General features: G+C 35.4%; 1 protein-coding gene across 3 annotated transcripts in view; it reads right to left on the bottom strand.

Annotated features, from left to right (window-relative positions):
* Positions 1–23,405, bottom strand: part of LOC138705777 (uncharacterized) — a 189,495-nt gene that overhangs the window by 95,126 nt on the left and 70,964 nt on the right. For all 3 annotated transcript variants that reach the window (XM_069834416.1, XM_069834433.1, XM_069834424.1), the window contains exon 2: positions 19,570–19,629. In XM_069834416.1, the coding sequence (XP_069690517.1) occupies positions 19,570–19,615 (46 nt within the window). In that variant the 5' untranslated portion in view covers positions 19,616–19,629. The remainder of the gene's footprint in view (positions 1–19,569; positions 19,630–23,405) is intronic.

Here is a 23,405-nt window from a genome sequence, read left to right as displayed (position 1 = left end):
GATTTCTGTCGAACTTAAGAGCTTCGACTGTACACAGCAGGAAATCAGTACCGGTAACCTACAATTAAAATGAGTTATTAATTTTAAATATAGGTCTATAGCAAAACAGAGACAAGAGTGGAATCCCAATTTAAAAATAATTAAAAATAAAATGGAATGTTATAGTGCTTGACGTATCGATTATCTTTCAGAGTGAGGAACAGATTTTACTCGTATATTTATAATATTTAACGATGACGATGACGAAATTAGAAGAAAATACTGTACTTAATACTAACAGACAGCATGTGAAACAAATTTTTTGGCATGGCTCAAGGATGTCTGAAACTGGTATTTTCATATAAATCTCTCAATACTTTCTCTATGTTGAGGTTCGTTACATGTGACATACTCTTAGATTAAGAAGCTGTCTCTTCCGTCGCCGCGTGACCTAGTGAAGGACTCTGCAATTACAGAATAAATACAGTGCAGCTACCACGAAACTCAGGAATCAATTGGAGAATTTGGAACAATGACAGTACAGTGGTGAGAGTGATATGCTTGCTTTCTCTACTTCTTCCCTGTGAGCTAGCTTCCACATTCTTCTTGCAGTTATTATGATCAGAGCTGTTCTGCTTCCTCGGCCTGAATTTTACGAAATGTGGGTAATAATACAAAAAATTAGAATATTATAAAATAATATAATAATAATAATAATAATAATAATAATAATAATAATAATAATAATGGCTTTATTTAACCTGGCAGAGTTAAGGCCGTAAGGCCTTCTCTTACACTCAACCAGGAAGGAATATAAAGGAATCTTAGAAAATTCATCGGTCAGAGAAGAAAGGGTTGCAGGTTTGATCAAAAGTAGACAAATGTGGAAAGTGCAAGAGAAAAAAATACATTATATTCTCGTGCTAAAAATACAAGTATGCAGGTAAAGTGGACCATACATCTTAATAGAATTAATACTGAGACCGATCAAAGCAGATTTTTAAACTAATGAAAAAAAAAGAGAGATCAAGTAAAACCACAGTCTAGTATATACAGTCGCGAAGCTCAATACGTAGTAAATATGCAAACATTAGATAGTTGCTCACCACTAGGATCGCTAATATCGCCTCATTACAGGCAATGCAAAATAGTACCGTCACAGTCTATTGTTTCTAGCACCCTCAAAACTCAAGCTTCGTGACTGTATATAGTAGACTATGGTAAAACCCCAGGCAAGATGATAAAACTATGTGATACTGAAAGAGACAGACATGACGAAAACAATGGAAGAGGTTATTTATTTAATTCTGGTTTGTCACAAAATAAATCATTAAGCATTTTTGATACAGGAGAAAAGAGCAGAGGAGAAGAGAGGAGAGCGGAGATGAGAGGAGAAAAGACGGCTGGAGAGGATAGGTGACGGGAGGGGAGGTGAGGGAAGGAGACAGGAGGGGAGAAGAGAGCCCGGTAGGGAAGTGGCGAGGAGAGGAGAGGAGTGGAGAGGAGAGGAGGCTTTTCCTCATACTGTAAAATCATTTTTCTTGTGTGGTTCTGAGTTTAGAAGTGAAAGACCAAAATTTCGCCAGTACGTCAACTATATAATGCAATTTTAATATTTTTTCATATAATGGAATTTAATCACGATGTTTTATGAATGGTAATTTATGAATTTCAGTAGTGTTATATGTGCTTCTCGAACAGTTCTACTAACGATCACGAAAATTTCAATTCTTTATTTTTTATCTTGAAAAACAAAATTTACAAAATAATAGTTACGTAAATTAAGGTTCAAAAATTTACTTTTCATTCATTTAAGTTCTTTATTCCACGGCTAGTCCACTGCAAATCAAGCATTCCCCATCTTCTCTATTTTCCGCCTTCCTTTTAGTCTCCTTAATGCTGTCTATCATCTGATATCTTCTCCTGCACCGAACCCTTTCTCCGTTCATCATTCCTTCCAGTGTATCCTTCAGTATGCAGTTTCTTCCTAGCCAGGACTCAACCAATTTATTTTTCTCTTCCTGATCAGTTTAAGCATTATTCTTTCTTTACCCACTCTTCCTAGCACACCTTCATTTCTTACTTTGTCTGTCCTATTCACACGCTCCATTTTTCTTCACATGCATTTTTCAAATGTCTCCACTCGTTTCTCTTCACTTCGCCGCAATTTCCACGTTTCTGCTCCGTACAGTGCCACACTCCACACAAAGCACTTCAATCAGTCTCTTCCTTAGTCAATTTTCTAAAGGTGCGCATAAAATGCTCCTATCGTATTAAAAGCATCTCTTGCAATTGCTAACATTTTTTCTGATTTTCTGGTAGCATCACTTTGCTAGTTACCCCAAGTAGTTGAAGCTGTCCACTTGTTCTATTGCCTCATTTCGTATTCGCACGTTTACCTTCTTTATTTTCCTTCCGATAATCAAAGTCTTCACCTTGTTTGCATTTATTTTATTTCCATACTGCTCACAGTTGTCATTTAGCTCCAGGAGCATGTCCCTTAGTATCGTCTTCTCTTCTGCTAACAATGCCATAGGCTATCGTCAGAAAATCGTATGCATTTTATTCTTCCCCCTCCTACTATAACCCCTCCCATATTCTGAAAACAGTTCTTAACTAAATTCTCCAAGTAGATGTCGAACATGATAGATGATAAAGGGCATTCTTGTCGTATTTCTCTGCCTATTTCACTTCTTTCTGACATTTCTTCTCCTACTCTGACTTTGACTCGTTTTCACATAAAGATTACTGAACAGCCTACTTTCTTTTCAATCCACATTAGTTTGTACCAATCCACTCTGTATTTGAAGTTAATAGAAATTAAATGGAAACATATTGCGCGCCCGACATTAAGTTTTACATTCATACACGCATTAAAGTCTCCAAAACAAGTTACAGGATTATATTTGAATTCAAGTTTCTCCACAATGTGATACAATTTACTCAAGTATTAAAATCAACAAACATTCGTTTAGACATGAAAAAATGTTTTCATGTAAGTACACTCGTTAACCTCACATTCGTCTCCATTACCTGTCCTATTTTTCTAATAAATTATTTGAATATTCTGTCTTTGGAATCTCTCCAGAAAATTTTTCCTAAGGCAGTCGACTTGTTTAAATCATCGAATTTCTCTGGCAAGAGTCGCTTATATGCGCAAGGCAAACTCAGAGACAGCGAGCTTATGAAATATTGGTTAGCAAATGAGCACTGCTGCTGCTGCTGTGCAATACCAGGAAGCTACTGCGTTCATTAAATCTCTCGCTCTTGTAAATAAGTAATGAACGCAAGTCACCAACACCATATTTTCTTTGTCTTCCTCATTTCCAAATACCTCCTTTTAATCCCATCTTTTTTTATTTTACATTCATTTTATTGAAGTAAAGACTCAATAACGAAATCTGAAGGAAAATGTATAGATATTGTGTTGATTAAGCGCAAATGCATTTAAAATATGTCGTCTGTATTAATTAATACGTTCTTTCTCTTCAACAATGAGTCGTGTGTTATTAGAAGAGCTTCGGGTATTATGGAATATTCGGGTAATGTGGGATAGTGATGTTTCATCTCTGTAAAATTTCACAACCTACCGGAAACACGAAAATTATTTCATATGATCCTCCTGGCGCTACGGTTGCAAGTCTCGCTTGAGTTGAACTAGTGACAACTTGTTAGTAATCAATTCTATGTTCTGTTGTTCTCTAAACCTATTGCAGGTAATTTGATAGCCTATTAGTAGATGGTTACTAAATATGCATGTGATATACAATTTAATGAAATGCGAACCGAACCATAAAGCAGCCGAGTTAAGCTCGTCCAGAAAGTCACCAAAGCGACATGCGTAAGCTAAGGCAACGATTTGTGAATACGTAGTTTGGAAAAGTTGGAAAAATTGTATCGGGGAAATTATATCCATGGCCCGTTCGAAATTTATCTTAGCGGCTTAGGAAAAACCACACAGGCACGATGAAAATAATTATGTCATGTAGTCCCAAACTTATATACATCGTTTATTTACATATAGCATTCGATACCATTTTATTCGCTTTTCATATCGTGCAATTAAATGTAATACAGTAAGGGCCGATTGTATAAACCATTTCATCTTAGATCAGAGGTTAAATTGATCCTCGTTCTAGCTGAACTTGAAATTTTGTGTTGTATAAAGTCTAATCTCACATTAATTTGTCTTAAACTAAAGTCAACTTTGACTGAAGAAATTTCTCCGATTAAGTTAGACGATCTAAGTTCAGTTATTTCTTTTCTGTTTGAAATATACGAGTGGCAGATTGTGCAAAAAGAATAGCCATTATTATTAATATTAATAGATATAGTAGGTACTTATATATATATATATATATATATATATTTAATTTCTTGCTTTAATACACAAACATTCTTATATTTTATAAGGCTTTATCGTGTTCAGCAGTATGAAATAACATAACCTATAATTATATTATGTTTTTAACAGTCATTAATTATTAATGGATATGATAGGTACATTCATAAATTTTAAATTAACTGTATTACTAAACGAAAATTGTCATGTTATAAAGCTTTATTATGTTTAGCAGTATCAAACACCATAACATGATAACAATTTGGAGAACGGCCAACCTTCTTTTTATTGTCCGCCATTATTTACAATGCACAAAACAAGCCAGTGTCTGCAACAGAGTGTACGGAAATTCGCCAAAAAGTAGTTGGAAAGTCGCTAGATTTCTCATTATCAACAAAGAAAGATTAAACTTTGTCACTATGGGGTACTAAAAAGATCGCTAAATCCCTATTTAAGCAATATAAAAGTTAAAAGAAATTGTCGTTGAAAAACAGTTTGGCTAGATTGGCAACACTGAACAAACCTGTACAACATGGCCCGCGCATCACATACTTCACCTGTTTATGCGATGTTGCCAAATCCTTTTTACATGAACTTGGATAGCATTTGAACCAAGGTAATTTGATCGCAGAAAAGTTTTATACAATAGAAGAAGTGTCTGAACTCGGTTCACTTTCCGAACTTCGATCAAAGTTGATCTTTAGTCAGGGATTTTTATTCAATAGGGCCTAAGTTGACTGTGTCAATTCAGCTTTGTACAAAGGCATATTATAATGTTCAGTAAATTATATTTCTTCATATTTAAATTCAGTCTTGTGTTTTTCACGAACATCCAAAGAAAGTAAAACTGCTCACTGAAGATCAAGAAAATGTTCTCTTCCTTTCATAACTGTCCATTTTGTTATAGTGTCGACGTTTAATGAAGTTTGAGTGTTGGGAAACACAGGCAGGTGTCTCGGGTGACGTCAAGTGGGCCGCAGAATGCAAATGCTGCACTTTCCTTGGCCCTGCCTTTTCTCGGAGACATTCACTTCGTGTTTCATAATCATAACACAAACGTGTCAATGATGTATGCACTTTCCCATTTAGCCACTCTTATGTAAATAAATTTGAGTCGCGCTATTTTTTGTATGGATATGTTACACCAGACGCAGGTGTGTCATTTAGGCGTCACTGATTTAGTCAGTGAAATCATATAAAAATAAAACAGCTCATTTGAGTCCTACCTCTTCAGCACTTCGCCAACTTTATGTCATAAAAATGATAATTGTAGAACGCACTTCAGCATACAGTGTGGTTAATGCACTGATACTCATTACGCGGCCCTCATGCGGCTCTCAAAGACATTTATTGTCACTCTTGAACTATTATTATTATTATTATTATTATTATTATTATTATTTCACATTTTTGGCTATGATATCTATACTTAACTATTTTTCATTTATTTTATTTTGTATTTTTCAATTATATCTATATCTGTGTCGTTTATTTAGGTAGTATGTATTTGTCTGTTCTTTTTTTTTTTCCTTCTCTCATTTTCCATTTTAATTTGTATTTACACTTGTATCCTGCATTTGTATTTGTTTCATCTCTTTTTTCATGTTATATGCAATTCTATGTATTTTTTAACGAATATCTGTACTGTCTATTGTAATTGGGGCTTTGATTTATTATAGGCATAAATAAATAAATAATAAATAAATAAATACATAAATTATTATTATTCTTTAATTAATTTTTTTTTTAATTTCTGTAATAATGTGCAATTCGAGAAAACTTTGGTTTCGCTGCATCATTACAACCAAAGAAGGTATTCAACAACGACACGTATTTGTTTTATTTAAAAACACGTAGTACCATATTTCATGTGCTTATTATGTCTTGATGTAATAGTAGGTTATAAATAGGTCCAGGGAGTTCATGCATTTGCATATATTTTTTCACTGGCTGAAATTAATTGTTGATTAATTATTTTCACGAATCGTCAAAATTGGAGCTTAACAAACCAAAATTTATGTTGCATATATTTGCATATTTTAGCTATTTTTGATAAATAGCATAATATTCATGATATTTATATTAGTATTGTGGCATATTTTCGCGTTTAAGCTCATTAAAGCTGTTTTATGTTGCATAAAATAATATGCATAGTTTGAATTTTTAAAATCAAAGCATCATATTATAAATATTTTTTTTTAAATTGGTATTGAATGAAATTATTAAAATTATTTTTACCAGGAAAGCATTGAAAGTTTCGCGGCACACCTAGCGAATCCCACGGCACTGTAATGACTGCGGCACACCGTTTGAGAGCCACTGTTGTAGAGCATGATAATGTTTATCGTGTTAATTATTGGTTGAGGAAGGTTTTGACAGCGAATCGTATGTTTCAACTTCTCAAAAATAAATATAAATTTAATCTGCTACTGCTGCTGCTACTACTTTTATTATTATTATTATTATTATTATTATTATTATTATTATTATTGCTTATTTATTAGTGATATATCAAGAAATGTAGAATTTTATTAGTACATATTTATTGGCATATTTAGTAGGTTTTAGGGCATGAACTTCCTGGCAGTAGTCAAAAACGTTTTTATCATAATAGATTACAATAGCGTGCATTCAAATTTTGGTAAGTATCCAAAAACATTCTCAATCAAGGATACAAAAACTGAAAATGTTAAAAATATCCGTAATATCTGAACAGAAAATAACATATTACACTATACATAAAAACGAATTGACAACACCACTTCCAGAGGCGGAGATTGTTAAAGAGTGCGTTCTAGCTGTATGTAACACTTTATTGTATAAATTTTTAAATTCAAAATAGATAATAATAATTATTAAAATAATAATAATAATAATAATAATAATAATAATAATAATAATGATGATGATGATGATGATTAAAAATCCGCGCATTTTGTCAAGCTTCAGTACTGTGAAGGCTATCGGAAAATTACTATATTTCATTTATGGCTTTCCTGTAATTTCTACTCAGTACCACTGGGTTAGTGGGTGTGAGAGGATAGACAGACTTTCAAAAATTAATCAGATATTATACTAAAGCGAACCAGTGTACCGAACAATCTCTCCATTTTTTTTACATTTATAGCAAATAGAAAGTTTAAACATGAAATCAACAAATAAAAGGGATCATCATAATCATCATCATCATCATCATCATCATCGTCATCATCACTTTTTTCATCAAATAAATCCTGGTCTAACTCTTTAATAGCAAAACTGTGAATACAGAGATTTTAAGGAAAGACGTTGAGGTCCGTTTATATTAACCACATGTAAGCAGTTCGCCTGTATAAAATACTGTAGAAATGTTTAAATCGCAAAAAAATATATATATATATAATTTTTTTTAGTAATAACCCCGTCACAGATAGACTAAACAACACCTTCACCTCAGCAGAACCTTGAATTAACAGTAAACAATCAGCGATTTGCACTGGCAGGCAAGAAGGCGAATGAAAGCCTGTCAAGGCTATCCATTAAACCAATAGCCAACGAAAATCTGTGATATAAACGCCTAGTAAACATTGTAATACTTTACTATTTGACAGTGGGAGGAATTACTACGATCCAGTTTTGCGATCTAGTAGGCCTATTGCGCTTGAATTGAATTTCGGAAGGGGCCACTACGATACAGCACTGCGACCTCAGAAGATCTAATGCACTGAACTTGAAGCCAGGCCCATTTCTAGGAATATCTGCTTGGAGATAAAGCATGTAGACCTGACACAGCTACTGCTATCAGTAGCGATTGTCTGCAAATGTGTCAGTCAACCTTAACCTTCCGCTACACTGATATGGCCTCTATCACCTGTAATAGGGTTAACTTCACTGTCTGGTCTGAAGAGCAATATTGGAGGTATTTTAATTAGGCCTATATATAAAATTAACTATCCTACTCTCTCAAGAGCTGTCGTATTTATTGAAAGACACTCCTAGAGCTGGCGAACGAAGTTGGGCATAATGCTGGGGACGATGAAGTGATTAAGAACCGTTATAGTTATATAATTAAGGAAATAAAGAGTATTCCAAGGAAATGTCCACACTTGTGGAGTAACTGTTAGTGCGTCTAGCCGCGAAACCAGGGTTCGAATTCTGGTAGGGGCAAGTTACCAGGTTGAGGTTTTTCCGGGGTTTTCCCCTCAATTCAATTTGAGCAAATGCTAGGTAACTTTCGGTGCTGGACCCCGGACTCATTTCATCGGTATTATCACCTTCATCTCATTCAGACGCTAAATAACCTAAAATGTTGATACAACGTCGTAAAATAACCCACTTAAAAAACTTACATCAAGGAAATGTATCCAAACATAATCTTTGTGAACAATAAATGTTACTTGTAGGCATTACTCATCGAGATTTTAACTCGGGTCTCCGAAATATAAATTCGCTATTCTTCTAGTTACATTTTTTTTCTGTTTCTTAAAAACTGAATTTTATTGTTTTCAGTTTCTGTACTCTTATTTCTAAATTTCCCTTGTTTCTCCTAATAACTGGCAACAGGATGTAACATTTGCAGTAACTCCCTGGCATACTGGAGGAGTCGAGGTCGCGGGGGAAAGGCAGAACGTCTCCAAGGTTACCAGAATCACTTTCATGTATGACATTTCGAAAGTGGCAAGTGTCGCCAGAAAGGCTAACAGGCATCGTAAATAAGTTACATAACCCCCCAACAGATGTCTCTGTCTGGTATCTGTTAACGGCTCAAATAAGAGTGTATGATGAAAGGAATGAGTACATGAACAGAGGACTATGAGGAAGGTGCTTTACACATTTTCTCGCAGCATTCTCATTTTCCCTGCTACGACTTCATCCTCCATCGTCACCGTTTCACGACTAATTGTCCGATCTTGATAGCCAGTATTTGTGATTGACAATGTCACTATGGATATTGTTCTCCCCGACGATTTTCCATATTAAAATCTTTACACTTCTGTTTCATGATACTTTCGGGATGGAGTTGAAGGTTATGGAGAATTAACTAAATAATTACGGTGAAATGAAAGTGACTATTAAACCACGATTTAACACAGTCTTTGGTCCACTTACACTCGCTGGAATTTCAACCAGAATTTGTGTGTAAAACTATGATGTCTCGTTGAATGAAACTCTTGTCTGATTTTGTTAAGTTCACGACATCATCGCGTCGAGAGGCCTAGAACGCTGCGGTCTGATTAATGTAAAATTGTAAGCGTCTCCAAGGACCTTGAACCAAGAACCTGTCCTAATGCTCCTCTCAGACCAGTTATTTTCTGTAACTTCCATGCTACAAGTTGTTTGGAATCTGCTTACGTTTTGAACTGTAGACCATTCGCGCTCTTTTAAATTTCTCATTTCATTTCTTTCTCTGCCTTTGGATGCAAAGAGCTTCTGTTACTGTATTCAAATCTTTTTCACCTTCTTCACTTTTCATCATATTTATATTTTTTATCTACACTATTTCTTCTTCAGCATCATCTTTCATTCCTCTTCTTCGTTGTTTATAACTAGAGTCCTACGTTTGGTTACTTTTAATATAAGTTAGGTATATGTCGAGCATACTAGCTTCGTACAGAGAGCTGGTCTCTTAGAAAATAATTATAGTCAAACACTACAAGGCCTATTTTTTTTAGCAAACCACAGATTTATACCAATCGTAATTGAAAAGTATCTCAACAAACACATTTTCTGTTTGTGAAGGTGCTTTGGGTTTATCTATCCTAGTTTCTATAATTCGTTGCAAGACAACAGATTACGTTGGAGTCTCTAGCCACACGCTCCGGTACTGTGTGTCTACACCTATTTATTCATGTATCTGAGTGTATAAGTCGGTGAACAACAGGAATAGTATTCATGTACAAAATATCAGTTGGATTTAATAACAATAAAACATATTTATTTAAAGGCAGTTAATATGCAATAAAGATAATTTTTACCACGGTTTAACAGAACTAAACGTTTTCAGGAGCCTTTATTTTCGGGTACCGGCACTTTTTGTCCACACATGCAATGAGAAAACCATTCAAGCTAAGATAAAGATACATTTATATTATATATTAATTCATAGTGTTCTGCCCAAGGGCAGGTCTTTCACTGCAAACTCAGTATTCTCCAGTCTTTCCTATTGTCTGCCTTGCTCTTAGTCTCCGCATATGATCCACATATCTTAAATATAATATTATATATATAAAACAATATTAAATATCCATGCAATACAAACACACGCTCTCAGAGATGCTCTGTGCTCTTCACTGAAACTGCTATGTTGTGGCAATATCTTGAGATGCGCAACAAATGTAACAATATTAATTAAAAAGCACATTGGAATTTCTTCCTACAACCGCTTTGGTAACGTTATGTAGGCCTCTTAGTTGTAGTGACATAAAAGAAATCTAAGAAAAGAATGAACACACTAAACAATTCAGACATCACACAAAAATTTTACAGTCGCCATGGCTACATACCGCCTGGAATTTGTCTACTCCTGATTTTTACAATAAATAAAACGCATTAAGATAGCCTACTTTAAATTTAATAATGGAATTAACAAATGAAGAAACATAAATGTCAGCACAAATTTAAAGTAAAACAAATTTACGAGTCTCTACACATTACAATGAAGCACTTCAAATGAAAAATTACTCCTTCTTTCTCATAAAATACATGTTCTTCTTTCTGAAAGAGGTGCTTACTACAAAATCCTTCTATTAGAGCACTGATCTCCAAGAGCCCAGCTTTGTTTTGTTTCCGCATGTTCACTGAACAGCAGACCTGAACTATGTAGTAGAGTCGGAAGCCGCCGATCTATACTCCATACATCCCTATACTGTTGCGGGTCGTTTGGAGACTCTAGGTAACCAAACACAGGACTGTAATAATAAATTTAATTATTAGCTATGTGGTGATATTATTATTATTATTATTAGTAGTAGTAGTAGTAGTAGTAGTAGTAGTAGTAGTAGTATAGTAGTATTATACTCGTTAATAAGTAAGTCACGTCATTTTAAACCGTTTTTAATATGGTTTACCCCAGTAGTGTCAGAATTGTAAGCTCCAATACCGGTTGTGGAGCTAGATCGGAGCTTGAACTTGCTTATGTCTGTGGAAACACCGGAGCACGAAACCAGTCTAGTGGAGCGCTCCTCTCCGTTCTGTCCCTGTCTGACATCGCTGGTTTACCCAGTACAACAGCATTCACAGTAGAGTTCAACAACGATCGAGAAAGCACGACTAACAGCGCCCGCAAAGCCGAAAACCCGCAAGACACTGTTGTTTACGTCGCGTCTTTGACGTAAAGACTGCTTGTGAGTGTTTCAAGACATCGGGACTTCGGGAGTGATCAGACTGAACTCTACTTTGGCAACTGTTATATAGGCTATGTATAAATAATCAAGTAGCCTATTTGAAACATCATTTCTACCTTTCAGTGTATAATAATCCGTTCCCCAATTTTTATTTAATTACTAGGCCCTTATTAAAAGGCTAGGAATTTTCTTTTCGTATGTTTGAGATCAAATGTACAATATCAAGTAACAAAAATATATTTAACGTTATGTTTTATGTTTCTTAGAAATGCAAATTTATTTTAGAATTTTTTTTTTTTTATTTATATAACCATAGGTAATATCATGTAATAGAACCAGAACATTTTGATAACTAAGATACTGTTCTGTTTTGTCTTTTTGTCTCATTTAAACATTTCTAATGTTATTTATTTCAATGATGTATGTTATTCGAAGTTACGAAATCTTTCCATGCCAACCAAAAGCTATTTCGAGAATGATGAGCGAGACTCGAAGCGCACGAGAATGACGAGACTCGAAAGACAAATGCAACGAACACAGCGAGCGAGAGTGGCATCTCTAATTCACAGACAGGCAGATTTACTGGTCATATTGCCAACAAGTAAGAGAAAATGGAACAAACATTCTGTGAATCTTGGCAGTATGAGTATACACTTGGCTTTTAAAGTAAAATTCTCATACTGAAGCAACAAGTATTTCCAATGATCGGCATTGATCCATTTAAGCAACACCCGTTCTTACGAACGTTTCGAAACCCTCAAACCAGTCTTTGGAGTTTCGTCACCGAAATGAAGTTGAATGGTGCTTGCAATATGTAGGCCTATTAAACAAAGCATGGACTTTTATTCGCGTATTCATTTATACTTGCATTATTTGTTTCATTATTTATTATTATATTAATATCTTTATTCATTCATGAACTTTTTACAATTGGGGGTACGGTGGCTAAAACGAAATTCCTCAGAAGAGTTATAAATTTAAAGAAGAGCTACAACATTATTAAGGTGAAGGGATTATGTTTCAGACTTCAATAAAAAAATGAATATAGTATTACTGTATATGAAAACCTACGGCTAAGACGACAACCTGAAAATAATGCACAGCTACATTAAGAGTATATTTATAGCGCTCAACGCACAAATTGCCCAATCCACAAAATTATATTTCCACTTTTCATGTTTATTCTACCAGAAGAAATTTGACATGTCCTTTAGCTGAACGTAAATGTTACACAACACTGGAATACATCATAGCCAGAGCTACGGGCCAAGGTTATACAACTCTAATTTGATAATAAATCCTGACCTAAGTTATTTTGAGTTTAAAAAATTGAGAAAATAACCAAGAAAATTATTTAGTATTCATGTCCCCTTATGCTTTTTTCTTTTCTTGATTTCAATATACTTAATTGATTAACTAGTGGACTTAATCGTGTTAATTATGTAAGTTTGTGCGGCTTACAGCTGTTTCGGTGCATCATCGCACCATCTTCAGAGCCTACTAGATCTCGGCGTCATCTCGAACTTCTCTGCCTGTTATGTGGGTGCGTTTGATTGTTGAAAGGTGTTGAATAGTGGAGTCAAATAGTGTGTGTGTACTGAAATACAGATCAATTTCAGTACATACACACTATTTGACTCCATACACACAGATCAATTTCAGTACACACACACTATTTGACTACATACACGCAGATAAATTTCAGTACACACACACTATTTGACTCTATACACACAGATCAATTTCAGTACACACACACTATTTGACTCCATACACACAGATCAATTTCAGTACACACACACTATTTGACTACATACACGCAGATAAATTTCAGTACACACACACTATTTGACTCTATACACACAGATCAATTTCAGTACACACACATTATTTGACTCCATACACGCAGATAAATTTCAGTACACACACACTATTTGACTCTATACACACAGATCAATTTCAGTACACACACACTATTTGACTCCACTATTCAACACCTTTCAACAATCAAACGCACCCACACAACAGGCAGAGAAGTTCGAGATGACGCCGAGATCTAGTAGGCTCTGAAGATGGTGCGATGATGCACCGAAACAGCTGTTAAGCCGCACAAACTTACATAATTAACACGAGTAAGTCCACTAGTTAATCAATTACTTACATTCAAGTGTTAAAAGTAGTGTACGCAAGATTCAAAATGGATTCAATATACTATTTATTCATTCAAACTTATATTCTATTCTTGACTTGATACTATACTTTTATATTCGTAATTATCCCTGTTTTGTAAAAATTTAATTGGTTTTGTAATTTTATTGGAAATTTGTTATGTTCCATTTACAGTAGAGCATTGATTATCCGAAACAACTGGGGACAGGGGATGTTCGGATAATTGATTTTTCGGATAACCGATCATTTACGAAAACAAATTGTACCGGTGTCATAGGAGCAGTATGAAACAAAGAAACACTGATATGAGACACAAAATTGTGCAAATATATTTTGTATCACAGGTCTTATATGTAACACAAAGAAGTGACTAGTCTAGTTTGACAAGTTCAAAATGGCCATGTAAGTAAAATTTGCCGATTGGAACGCTTTCGGGTAACCGATGTTTCGGTTGATCGATATTCGGATAATCGATGCTCTACTGTGGTACAAAATAGTTATTTATAGGTACCGCCCCCGTAGACAAGCTTGCTCAAACGGTTATGCTCTACATCAGTAATATGTATTTATTGTGTGTTCTATGTAGAAATAAATACTAAATACTAGTATTTTAGCTATTTTTTTTAACACTGCGTGAAATGCGACACAAAAATGAAAATTGTGATGAAATCTAACGGAAAACTGGGAATGAAAATTAGACCGATTTACACTTTGAAGATAACAATATCAGGAGCTCTTTAAAGCAATAAATTCAATATTCAAATTTTGTGGGTTGGGTCATTTGTGCGGTGAAAATCTCATTTCATAGTTAGAGCAAAACAATGTTCGACAAAACGGCAGCTCAGTACGTGTTGATAGGACAGAAATGGACTAAGCTTTGTTGTGAATAGTATGAAATTTCAGATAACGTGAGTTATTCACTTAAGAGTGCACTTGAAAGAGCACACAAATATTACAGCTCTAAAGCCAGAGGGAAGTGTGAGTTAGAGGCATACAATTTCATATTATTTTTTCCCTTGTATATTTGTAACAGACTTAAAGTGCTTCTCTTTACTTTCATTTGCGCACTTACTGTTCGTTCACGATGTTTTAGCCATGGGAAGGGGGTAGTATCTGTACAAGTTGGAGTCAATGATGCGTAACGGCACACGACAGTTACAAGAAAGCGCTGTTGCAACACTTTATTTGAACAAGAGTTTATTCGCTATTTTATTCTTCGCACATGAGTTGAAAGTAAGTTTCGTGCTGGGATTAGTTGGAAGTGTAAACTAGTTGTTATCATGTGACGTCCTTGGAAGTCTGTGTCTCGAAATATTGATAGTGATGATGAAAGTGAACGTTGTGTATTACCGAATGGACGCGGTAAAGCTATACACACAGTCAGCTAAAATCATTCAAAATGTGTGTAACTATTTTAAGAAGAGAGAAGAACAATGCCATGACCCACTTGCAAAAACCATGCTGTAGCAGGAGTAATTTTAAAGAAAACGTTGAAGAAAATGGTTTCGGTAAATATAGAAAATATTCGAAGACAAAAATGTGTGCCCAGAACAAAAGAACAGACCTACGTAGAATCGATTTAGTCGTGACCTTATTCGAGGGGAAATGTATGAATTTTATACAAATCAAATCTTATCGACTGTAGGCGACATTCTTAGCGCTGTTCGCAGCAAAGCAATAAGTAGTACTGAATACTGCACGAGTTCACATGTTACAGAACCACTGAACCACGTTGATCCTCTCGCAGGTATGGTTTTTATAAATGGGTCATGGCATTGTCCTCCTCCCTTCTTAAAATATTTACCAGTAGAGTCAGAAAGTACCCGAACTTTGGGTGACAACGCCATGCTCTGTAGGCAACTTCTCTGCCTTGTCCATGTAGTATGTGGCCTACTCTACAGGCGTATAGACTGATTGCGCCGACCAGTCAAAGGGGAAAGTAATGCTTGAAGTGTTCTTCGATATCCAGGGTCTCGTATACATTTCGAGTTTATTCCTGAGGGTCGAACTATTAGTAAGGAGACGTATGTTGCAATTCTTCGACATCTTCGTGATGCAGTTGGACGAAAAAGACTCAATTTGTGGCTAGGACAATTATGAAAATACCCCAGCACACCGGTCGCTCTTGGTAAGTGAATTCTTCGCACAACAAAAAATACCTGTCCATCCACAGCCACCATGTTCCCCGGATTTTACTCCAGCAGATTTCTACCTATTTCCGAAGGTAAAATTCCTACTCAAGGAATGGCGGTTTGCGTCAGCCGAAGAGGTGAAAATTAATGCGACGCACGCTCTGCGGGAAGTGACCAAAGATGGGCTGCAGGAATGTTTCGAGAAGTGATATGGGCGCTGGCAGAAATGTGTCACTGCCTCGACCCTTCTTGGCTTGTAGACTTGGCTTTTCTGATAAATGTGACAAATCATTTAAATGACCTAAATATTTTCTTGCAAGGTAAAGATCTCCTGATTAGTGATTTTTTAATAATATTAAAGCATTTCGAATGAAACTAATTTGTGGACACAAGAAATGCAAGAACGCAATTTGCCTCATTTTCCAAACCTAAGCAAATTTGTGTCTAATGTTATGGATTCACAATATACTGCATTTGTGGAGTCTTTAATTAACTTAGATAAGGCATTTAAGGAACGATTCAGTGAAACAGAATCCCTCCAGTTGGAGTTTCAAATATTCAAGTTCCCATTTTCCGTTGATATGTTCACAGTTTCCTCCACGCTTCAAATGGAATTAATAGATCTCAATTGTGACAGCTTTCTTGAGGTGAAGTTCAAAATAACTGAAGATATAACTACATGTCCACACCTGTGGAGTAACGGTCAGCGCGTTTGGCCGCGAAACCAGGTGGCCCGGGTTCGAATCCCGGTCGGGGTAAGTTACCTGGTTGAGGTTTTTTCCGGGGTTTTCCCTCAACCCAATATGAGCAAATGCTGGGTAACTTTCGGTGCTGGACCCCGGGCTCATTTCACCGGCATTATCACCTTCATTTCATTCAGACGCTAAATAACCTAGATGTTGATACAGTGTCGTAAAATAACCGAATAAAATAAAAAAATATATATAACTACATTCTATTATTATATCTCATCTGATCGTTTTCCACGTCTGCACAGGCATGCAGCAAAAATAATGAGTATGTTTTCTCTGTTATAAAATGTGTGAAACCAGCCACAGATCATAGCTAAGCGATAAACATTTGACATCTATGATTCGGCTGCATTCGAGTAGATCGATTGTTCCAGATATTACTCATCTGGTGGTACAAACACACATGTAATGCCTAGTATTTTAAGTTTACGTCTGTTCCTAAAACACTGTTTCTGTTTAGAATTTCTTTTGTCAATGTAAATGTGATAAATTGATTTAGTATATTTTATATATTTTGTTTGAAATACGATCCTACATCCTCATCTTTTGCCCCGCTGGCTCCGTCGAGTTCCATAGCAGAGAGTTGCCTGCTCCACTTATGCCTGCCCAGTCTGTACCCTCTCACCCCGGGCGAGACTTCAGGGCGCTCCCGTGAGCACCCCTGTATTAAGGGGTTCACTCGCGAGTCAAGAAATGCTGACTACTGCACGGATATATGCGTTGCCAGCGTCCTGGGCAAAGTAGAGGGCTACAGTGCCGACTGAACTAGTAGCAGTAGAACGGAGTGCTCGCCAGCTTTCTAAAGCCTCGTCACAGGTGCATGTGTGACATTTCACTCAGGTTGCCACTATCCCTGAATGATTACATGCTCATCGACCTTAAAACACGCTCGCAAGAAAGCAGAGTTAAGCGGTCTCATGATCTAGGTTGTCCACATATAAAAATGTGATTCTAGCATTATTCATATTATTCCTTAGTTTCATAAATCTATATTCTTTCTGTGGACCTACGTGGAACTGTTTTTTCCCCCAGTAAAACTTCACTGTCTCTGAAATCGCCTTTCGACTCCAATACCATTTAGCGCTTTTCTTCATTATTAGAGCCCGAATGTTTGGCAAATGCCTTTTTTACTGGGTGGAAGTAAATCGTTATTTGAATAGATATAAATGTGATTTGCAGTAATTCGAAGTGATAGGGCGAATTCTTATTTTATCTTTTTAAGGTGTTTCTTACTAATAAATGCTTTTTTTTTTTTTGTCATTTTAAAGCAATATTTCTTGTTTATTAATTGTAATGTAATGTGTATGAAATTTAAATATTTGAAACACTAAGAATAATAAATAAAAGTAACTTATTTCGGTGCTTAATCTCCTAATAATCGTGCTTTAATACTATTGGTGTAATATGAATAATGATCGATAATCCACCAGTAACTTCCAAGTCAATTCTTAAAAACCCGCTAATGTACAGAGCAGAAACCGCTAAATTGCTATATTATTAACAGTAATCTCACTAGAGGTTTTAATTTATCTAAAGAAAATCAAAACTCGAGTGGGATTTAATTGACTATTACACGATTAGAAGAAAGTATATAAAGATTAGAAGTAACGAAGTACTCCGATACAATAAAATATTAATTGGCTTACGAAAATACAATTGTCTTCAAATGTATTATTGTACCATCTCAACATTACGCTAGATGGCAGTAGTGTTTTATGATTATGTTTTCTTGTTATCAGTTGTGCCAACTATGGAATCTTCATTGAACTCTGGACGGTTACTAGTCAAGAAGGCTTTGTTGATTCAGTTTCATTTTTATTAAAACATTTGCATTCCACTTCAATCGTCCGGATCCCAGTAATCAACGTAGTATTAAACAATCTCTAATACGTGACTATCCATAATATAATATAGCGGAAGCTATAAAAAACATAACCTAAATAATATAAACAAATGTTAGAAAGGATTTAATTAGGGATGATGAAATAAACAAGAAACGTTTTAATTAACGATGATGAAATAAAAAATAAACAAGAATAATTTTAAAAGAAACAATTATTGCAAGTACAATTTTCAAATTTGAATGTTTTAGTGGTTGGTGGTTCAGTTGATGTTATATTGGACGTGTGCGTAAAAGAAGTGTACTCGTTGATGTACATGGTGTATCCCTCAACTTATTCAGGATTTCCGAATGGTGCTCTTCATATATGACCAGTGATCTTAATTAATTCTTGTTCTTGAATGCCAATGCGAGTCATATTTGAAAGTGCTGTGCATCGACTGGAGTGGTTTGTAATTTTATATTTTTTGAAGTCCAGACCAGTGCAGTTTGAAATGTTGGCAAACAAAGAAACAAATGCTAGGGTAGTGATAAAAATAAACAAATGCTAGGGACGCGATAAAATTAAACAAATGCTAGGGACGCGATAAAATTGTGCGATAAGCAGTCATGATTGGTTGAAAGACGTCCTTTCGTACCGTTTTATTGGTCAAAAGTAGTGTGACGTAGTAAAAGTGTAATAGTCAATGTAAAATAAAATTATTTTACCGCTGTGAGTGTTAAATAAAAAGACCGCTAAATCCCTATATGAGCAATAGAAAGTTCATAAAATTTACCCGCTAAACTAACACTGAAAAACGCTGGTTCTATCGGGAAAACCGCTGAATTGGCAACAATGCAATCCACAGTTACAAAAATATAATATTGTCATGTCTTCACGGTAACAACAATCAGCTTTATAATGTTAAATATTGTGGAAGGAATCAACTGGACCGTATTTACCTCCCCTCCCTTATGTCCTTGGATGCTCTGGTAGATAAATATTTCCACACTCAATTCATTGTATTAACTTATAGGAAGTGATTAGGCCTACCTGTCAGCAGGACTTGCCAGGGAACGAGAAATCTGTTGCACTTCATGTCAGCGTTTCAGTCTGAAACAATGAATAATCATGTTAAAGACAGTGAAAACCATTCATCATGCTAATTCTAATATAAAATAAATCGACAGAAGAAAATAAATTCTTGTGTATAATTAATATATTTATGCTCGACCATGCCGAAATGTAGTAATTATACACCTGGTAGTAGCCCTTTAATGCACCTCATTAAAGTACACTTATTCATTATAGTTCAGTTGTTCAGCCAATGAGAAATCACCACTGTACCATTACAAAAGCGCAAGTATCGATTATACTCGCATATGCAATCGAAAGACAACTAGCGAAAAGTCACGGAGGCCGAAAATCCAATACTGTCGCAGAAGGTTATGTTCTGTTACTATAATAATTAGCGTTAATTGTAAATAATATTCAAATAAATTCAATTTGTCATCTCGTTTTTCAATTCTAAATCAATTTCCAGGTTATATCAAGATTAATGTTCATGTTATTCTCTAGATTATATCAAGGTCAATGACATTCGTTCCTCGGAAAAAATCAATACTTTCGCGTCTGCGCACATCTCACAATTTAGAAGGTCAGTTCCGCTCTTCACTTAGATAACCATAACATGAATACTTATGAATAATTTCAAGTTAGAAATATGGTCGAGCATAAAAAGTCGTATGAAACTTGTCTTACTCGTCAGCTGTTTAAAATTAGGTTGTTTAGAAATATTTTAAATGCACAGAATGCTTGCGCTCGTTTCATAAACAAACATACTCGCGTCTTAATTACTACCATTATAGGCTCGTTGCATAATGTACTATTATTAAATTCCATAAAAGTGACTATAACGGACAATTGAAATGCTGAGAAATATAAGTGAACTATCCATCATGTTACTGAATATAACATAGCACACAAATTTCAGTAGTATTCTAGGAACGAGTCACTGAAAAATATGTTACATAAGAGGACATAAATTGATTTCTAAATTTAATTATAAAGATATTTTACAAATTTTCCTTTGTATCTTAGCTTTATTTACAAATAAATACAAAAACATCATCATCAACCTCATTATCTTCAATTAACTTACATTAGTTAGGCTGGCAGCCTGTTGCAGCTTCGGATATATAAACATTACCAGTAAAATATTATTCTTTAGTGCGAAGTTAATTATTTCCAATGACTCATCTGTTTGACAACATCCGAGTTTTACCGCGACAACTAATATGCGATTTGGTAGCGAAAATCTCTACAAACGTTTCCGATTTCTCAAAATCATGAACTGGAACAAAACTAGCATGATGTCAAACATATGGACTACATACTGCATGACGCAGCACCTCGAACTCATTTAATTTCTGAATTCTGAATAAATGGCTCCAAATAGTTGAGATTAGATGGGAAAAATTTGAGGAAGAAGTCCCAAAGCCAATTACTTTCCACATTTAATTAGCGAAAGATATCGTCCCTTCCAGCCAAAGTCTACAGTCTACTTTTCATAGTGATACAGAAGATTGAGTGAATGGGGAGTGTCTGGCTCAAGAAAACCAAACACTCACAGTAGAAGAGACTCAAGCTCTGGTACGCGACTCAACAAGGGGGGGGGGGAGAGGAAATTTCGAAATCAAATTCTGGCCCTCCAGGCTGGGAACTGAATTTTGTTCCACAACATTCGATTTATACCTTACCTAAAGAAATTTTAATTTAAAATATATATTTTCAAAACAGGAAGAGGTACACACCTGTGGAGTAATAGTTAGCGCGTCTAGCCGCGAAACCAGATGGCTCGGGTTCGATTCCCGGTTGGGACAAGTTACCTGGTAGAGGTTTTTTTTTCAGGGTTTTCCCTCAAACCAATATGAGCAAATGCTGGGTAACTTTCGGTGCTGGACCCCGGACTCATTTCACCGACATTATCACCTTCATCTCATTTAAACGCTAAATAACCTAAGATGTTGATAAAGCGTCGTAAAATAACCTACTAAAAAAAAGACAGGAAGTTTAATCATTAAATTGCATAAACGCGGTCGTAAGAGATAATTCTGCAGTGCTCGGGAAAAGTGACACACGTCAGTTTCCACAAACCTTTTTTGACTATTTCGTTTATATGACGTCATTCCATTTTCGACCAATGAAGTGTAATGAAATTTTGAATTCCAACCAATCACAGTCACACTTTGCGATAATTTTTGCAGCTAGATTTATCGCTATCAATTTATCGCATGGTCGTTCTTTTGTTTAGTCATTGTCGCCAATTGTTCCCCCGTAAATCGATGATCATGAATACATTAAGATGCAACTACACGGTTAAACTTTTCTTTCAACTTTAAAGCAATGAATCAAGATTAATATATTTACGCAGTGAAGACGACGCTCAAAACGGCGCAACATGTAGACACAAAATCTTCATGCATCTTAATTTGACGTACGTTTTAAACTTGATTCTTTCAATATTCTTCCCAGATTGCATGCATACGCGATTGGAATATTGAACTGTGTAGATGCAGCTTTAGTTCCGTTACACACTACAGCGAGAATGCATTTGTCGAGCTATAAAAAATGCTTTCCTGTAGCACGTAGTAACGGTCGAAATAAGGCACAGCTGACACTAGTCCTGCTCACACACAGGTAACCTAACCTATATTGTAGCCTATAAAATACATCTTCATCTTCTAATTCCATGTCCATTGTAGGCTATCTGAAAAAAAAAATACATTCCTTCATTCAGATTAGATAACTGCGTTTTCAACAATTGTTCATTTAATTAATGTATTAATCAGGTTACTGTAATTATATTATAACATTTTTAATTAAATCATGATTTCAGCAGATAATGAAAATGTATTTATGTTATACTAATAAGTCAAAAGTGCAGTACATGTAATTAACTTTGTTAAACCTGTATTTCGCTTTTCGCAATTGGCATTACTGAATAGTAACATCGAATTTCTTTATTGCAGTAATCGATATTCATCTATTTCAACTTCACAATGTGTGAATAGGTTAAGTATTCGTAAATATACAATTATTAACATTTTGTGATTGAATTTTAGGGATATATTATTTACATTTTTATTTTATTCACGAAATAGTCCTAATAAATGTCACTCGAGGTCTGATATATCCCAGATAAATCCACTCGCTTCGCTCGTGGATTTATCGGCAGATCTCAGACCTCTCGTGACATTACTACAGATAATTTATTGACAACTTACGGAACATCTGCTCCCTTGGAAAAAAAAATACGTAAGTATTTCTCCCATTATTGTAATACAGAAAAAATTCAAATCGACATAAACCAGTGTAAGTTGTCAATAAATTATCAAAAAAGGTTTGTGGAAACTGACTTATGTCACTTTTCCCAAGCACTGCAGAATTGAGCTGCTAAGAATCATAAGTGAACTGTCCACCATATTAGTGAATACGATACAACACATTTACAATCCGGAGTGGGAACAATGAGCTCTTTCTGACGCTGGCACGCATGCTCGGACGTGCAGCGGCGCGGCGCGTGCCACCCCCGGAGAAAGTGAAAGTGCTCTGCGCTTCCGTACCAGCACGCGCTCACATTGGTTCATCGATTCATTCATGGTTCAGCACAGGTATTACATTTCAATTACGTGACTCCTGCGCATGCGCATATGGTCATCTGCATACGCGGTTGCACAACGCCAACCGCTTTCTGTTGCAAATTATTTAACTCTTTGGACCGTGATACCATTATCAATAAAGTATCTGTTTACGGAAACCTAAAAGTCAAGGAAAAAAATTAAACTAAATAGCATTACAACTGAATTTTCCGTAATACTTTAATTTAC

Source organism: Periplaneta americana, chromosome 1 (genome assembly GCF_040183065.1).
Source record: "Periplaneta americana isolate PAMFEO1 chromosome 1, P.americana_PAMFEO1_priV1, whole genome shotgun sequence".
Classification (NCBI taxonomy): Eukaryota; Metazoa; Arthropoda; class Insecta; order Blattodea; family Blattidae; genus Periplaneta; species Periplaneta americana.
The sequence above is the reverse complement of the archived record's forward strand: the minus strand, read 5'-3'. Positions and strand labels throughout refer to the sequence as shown.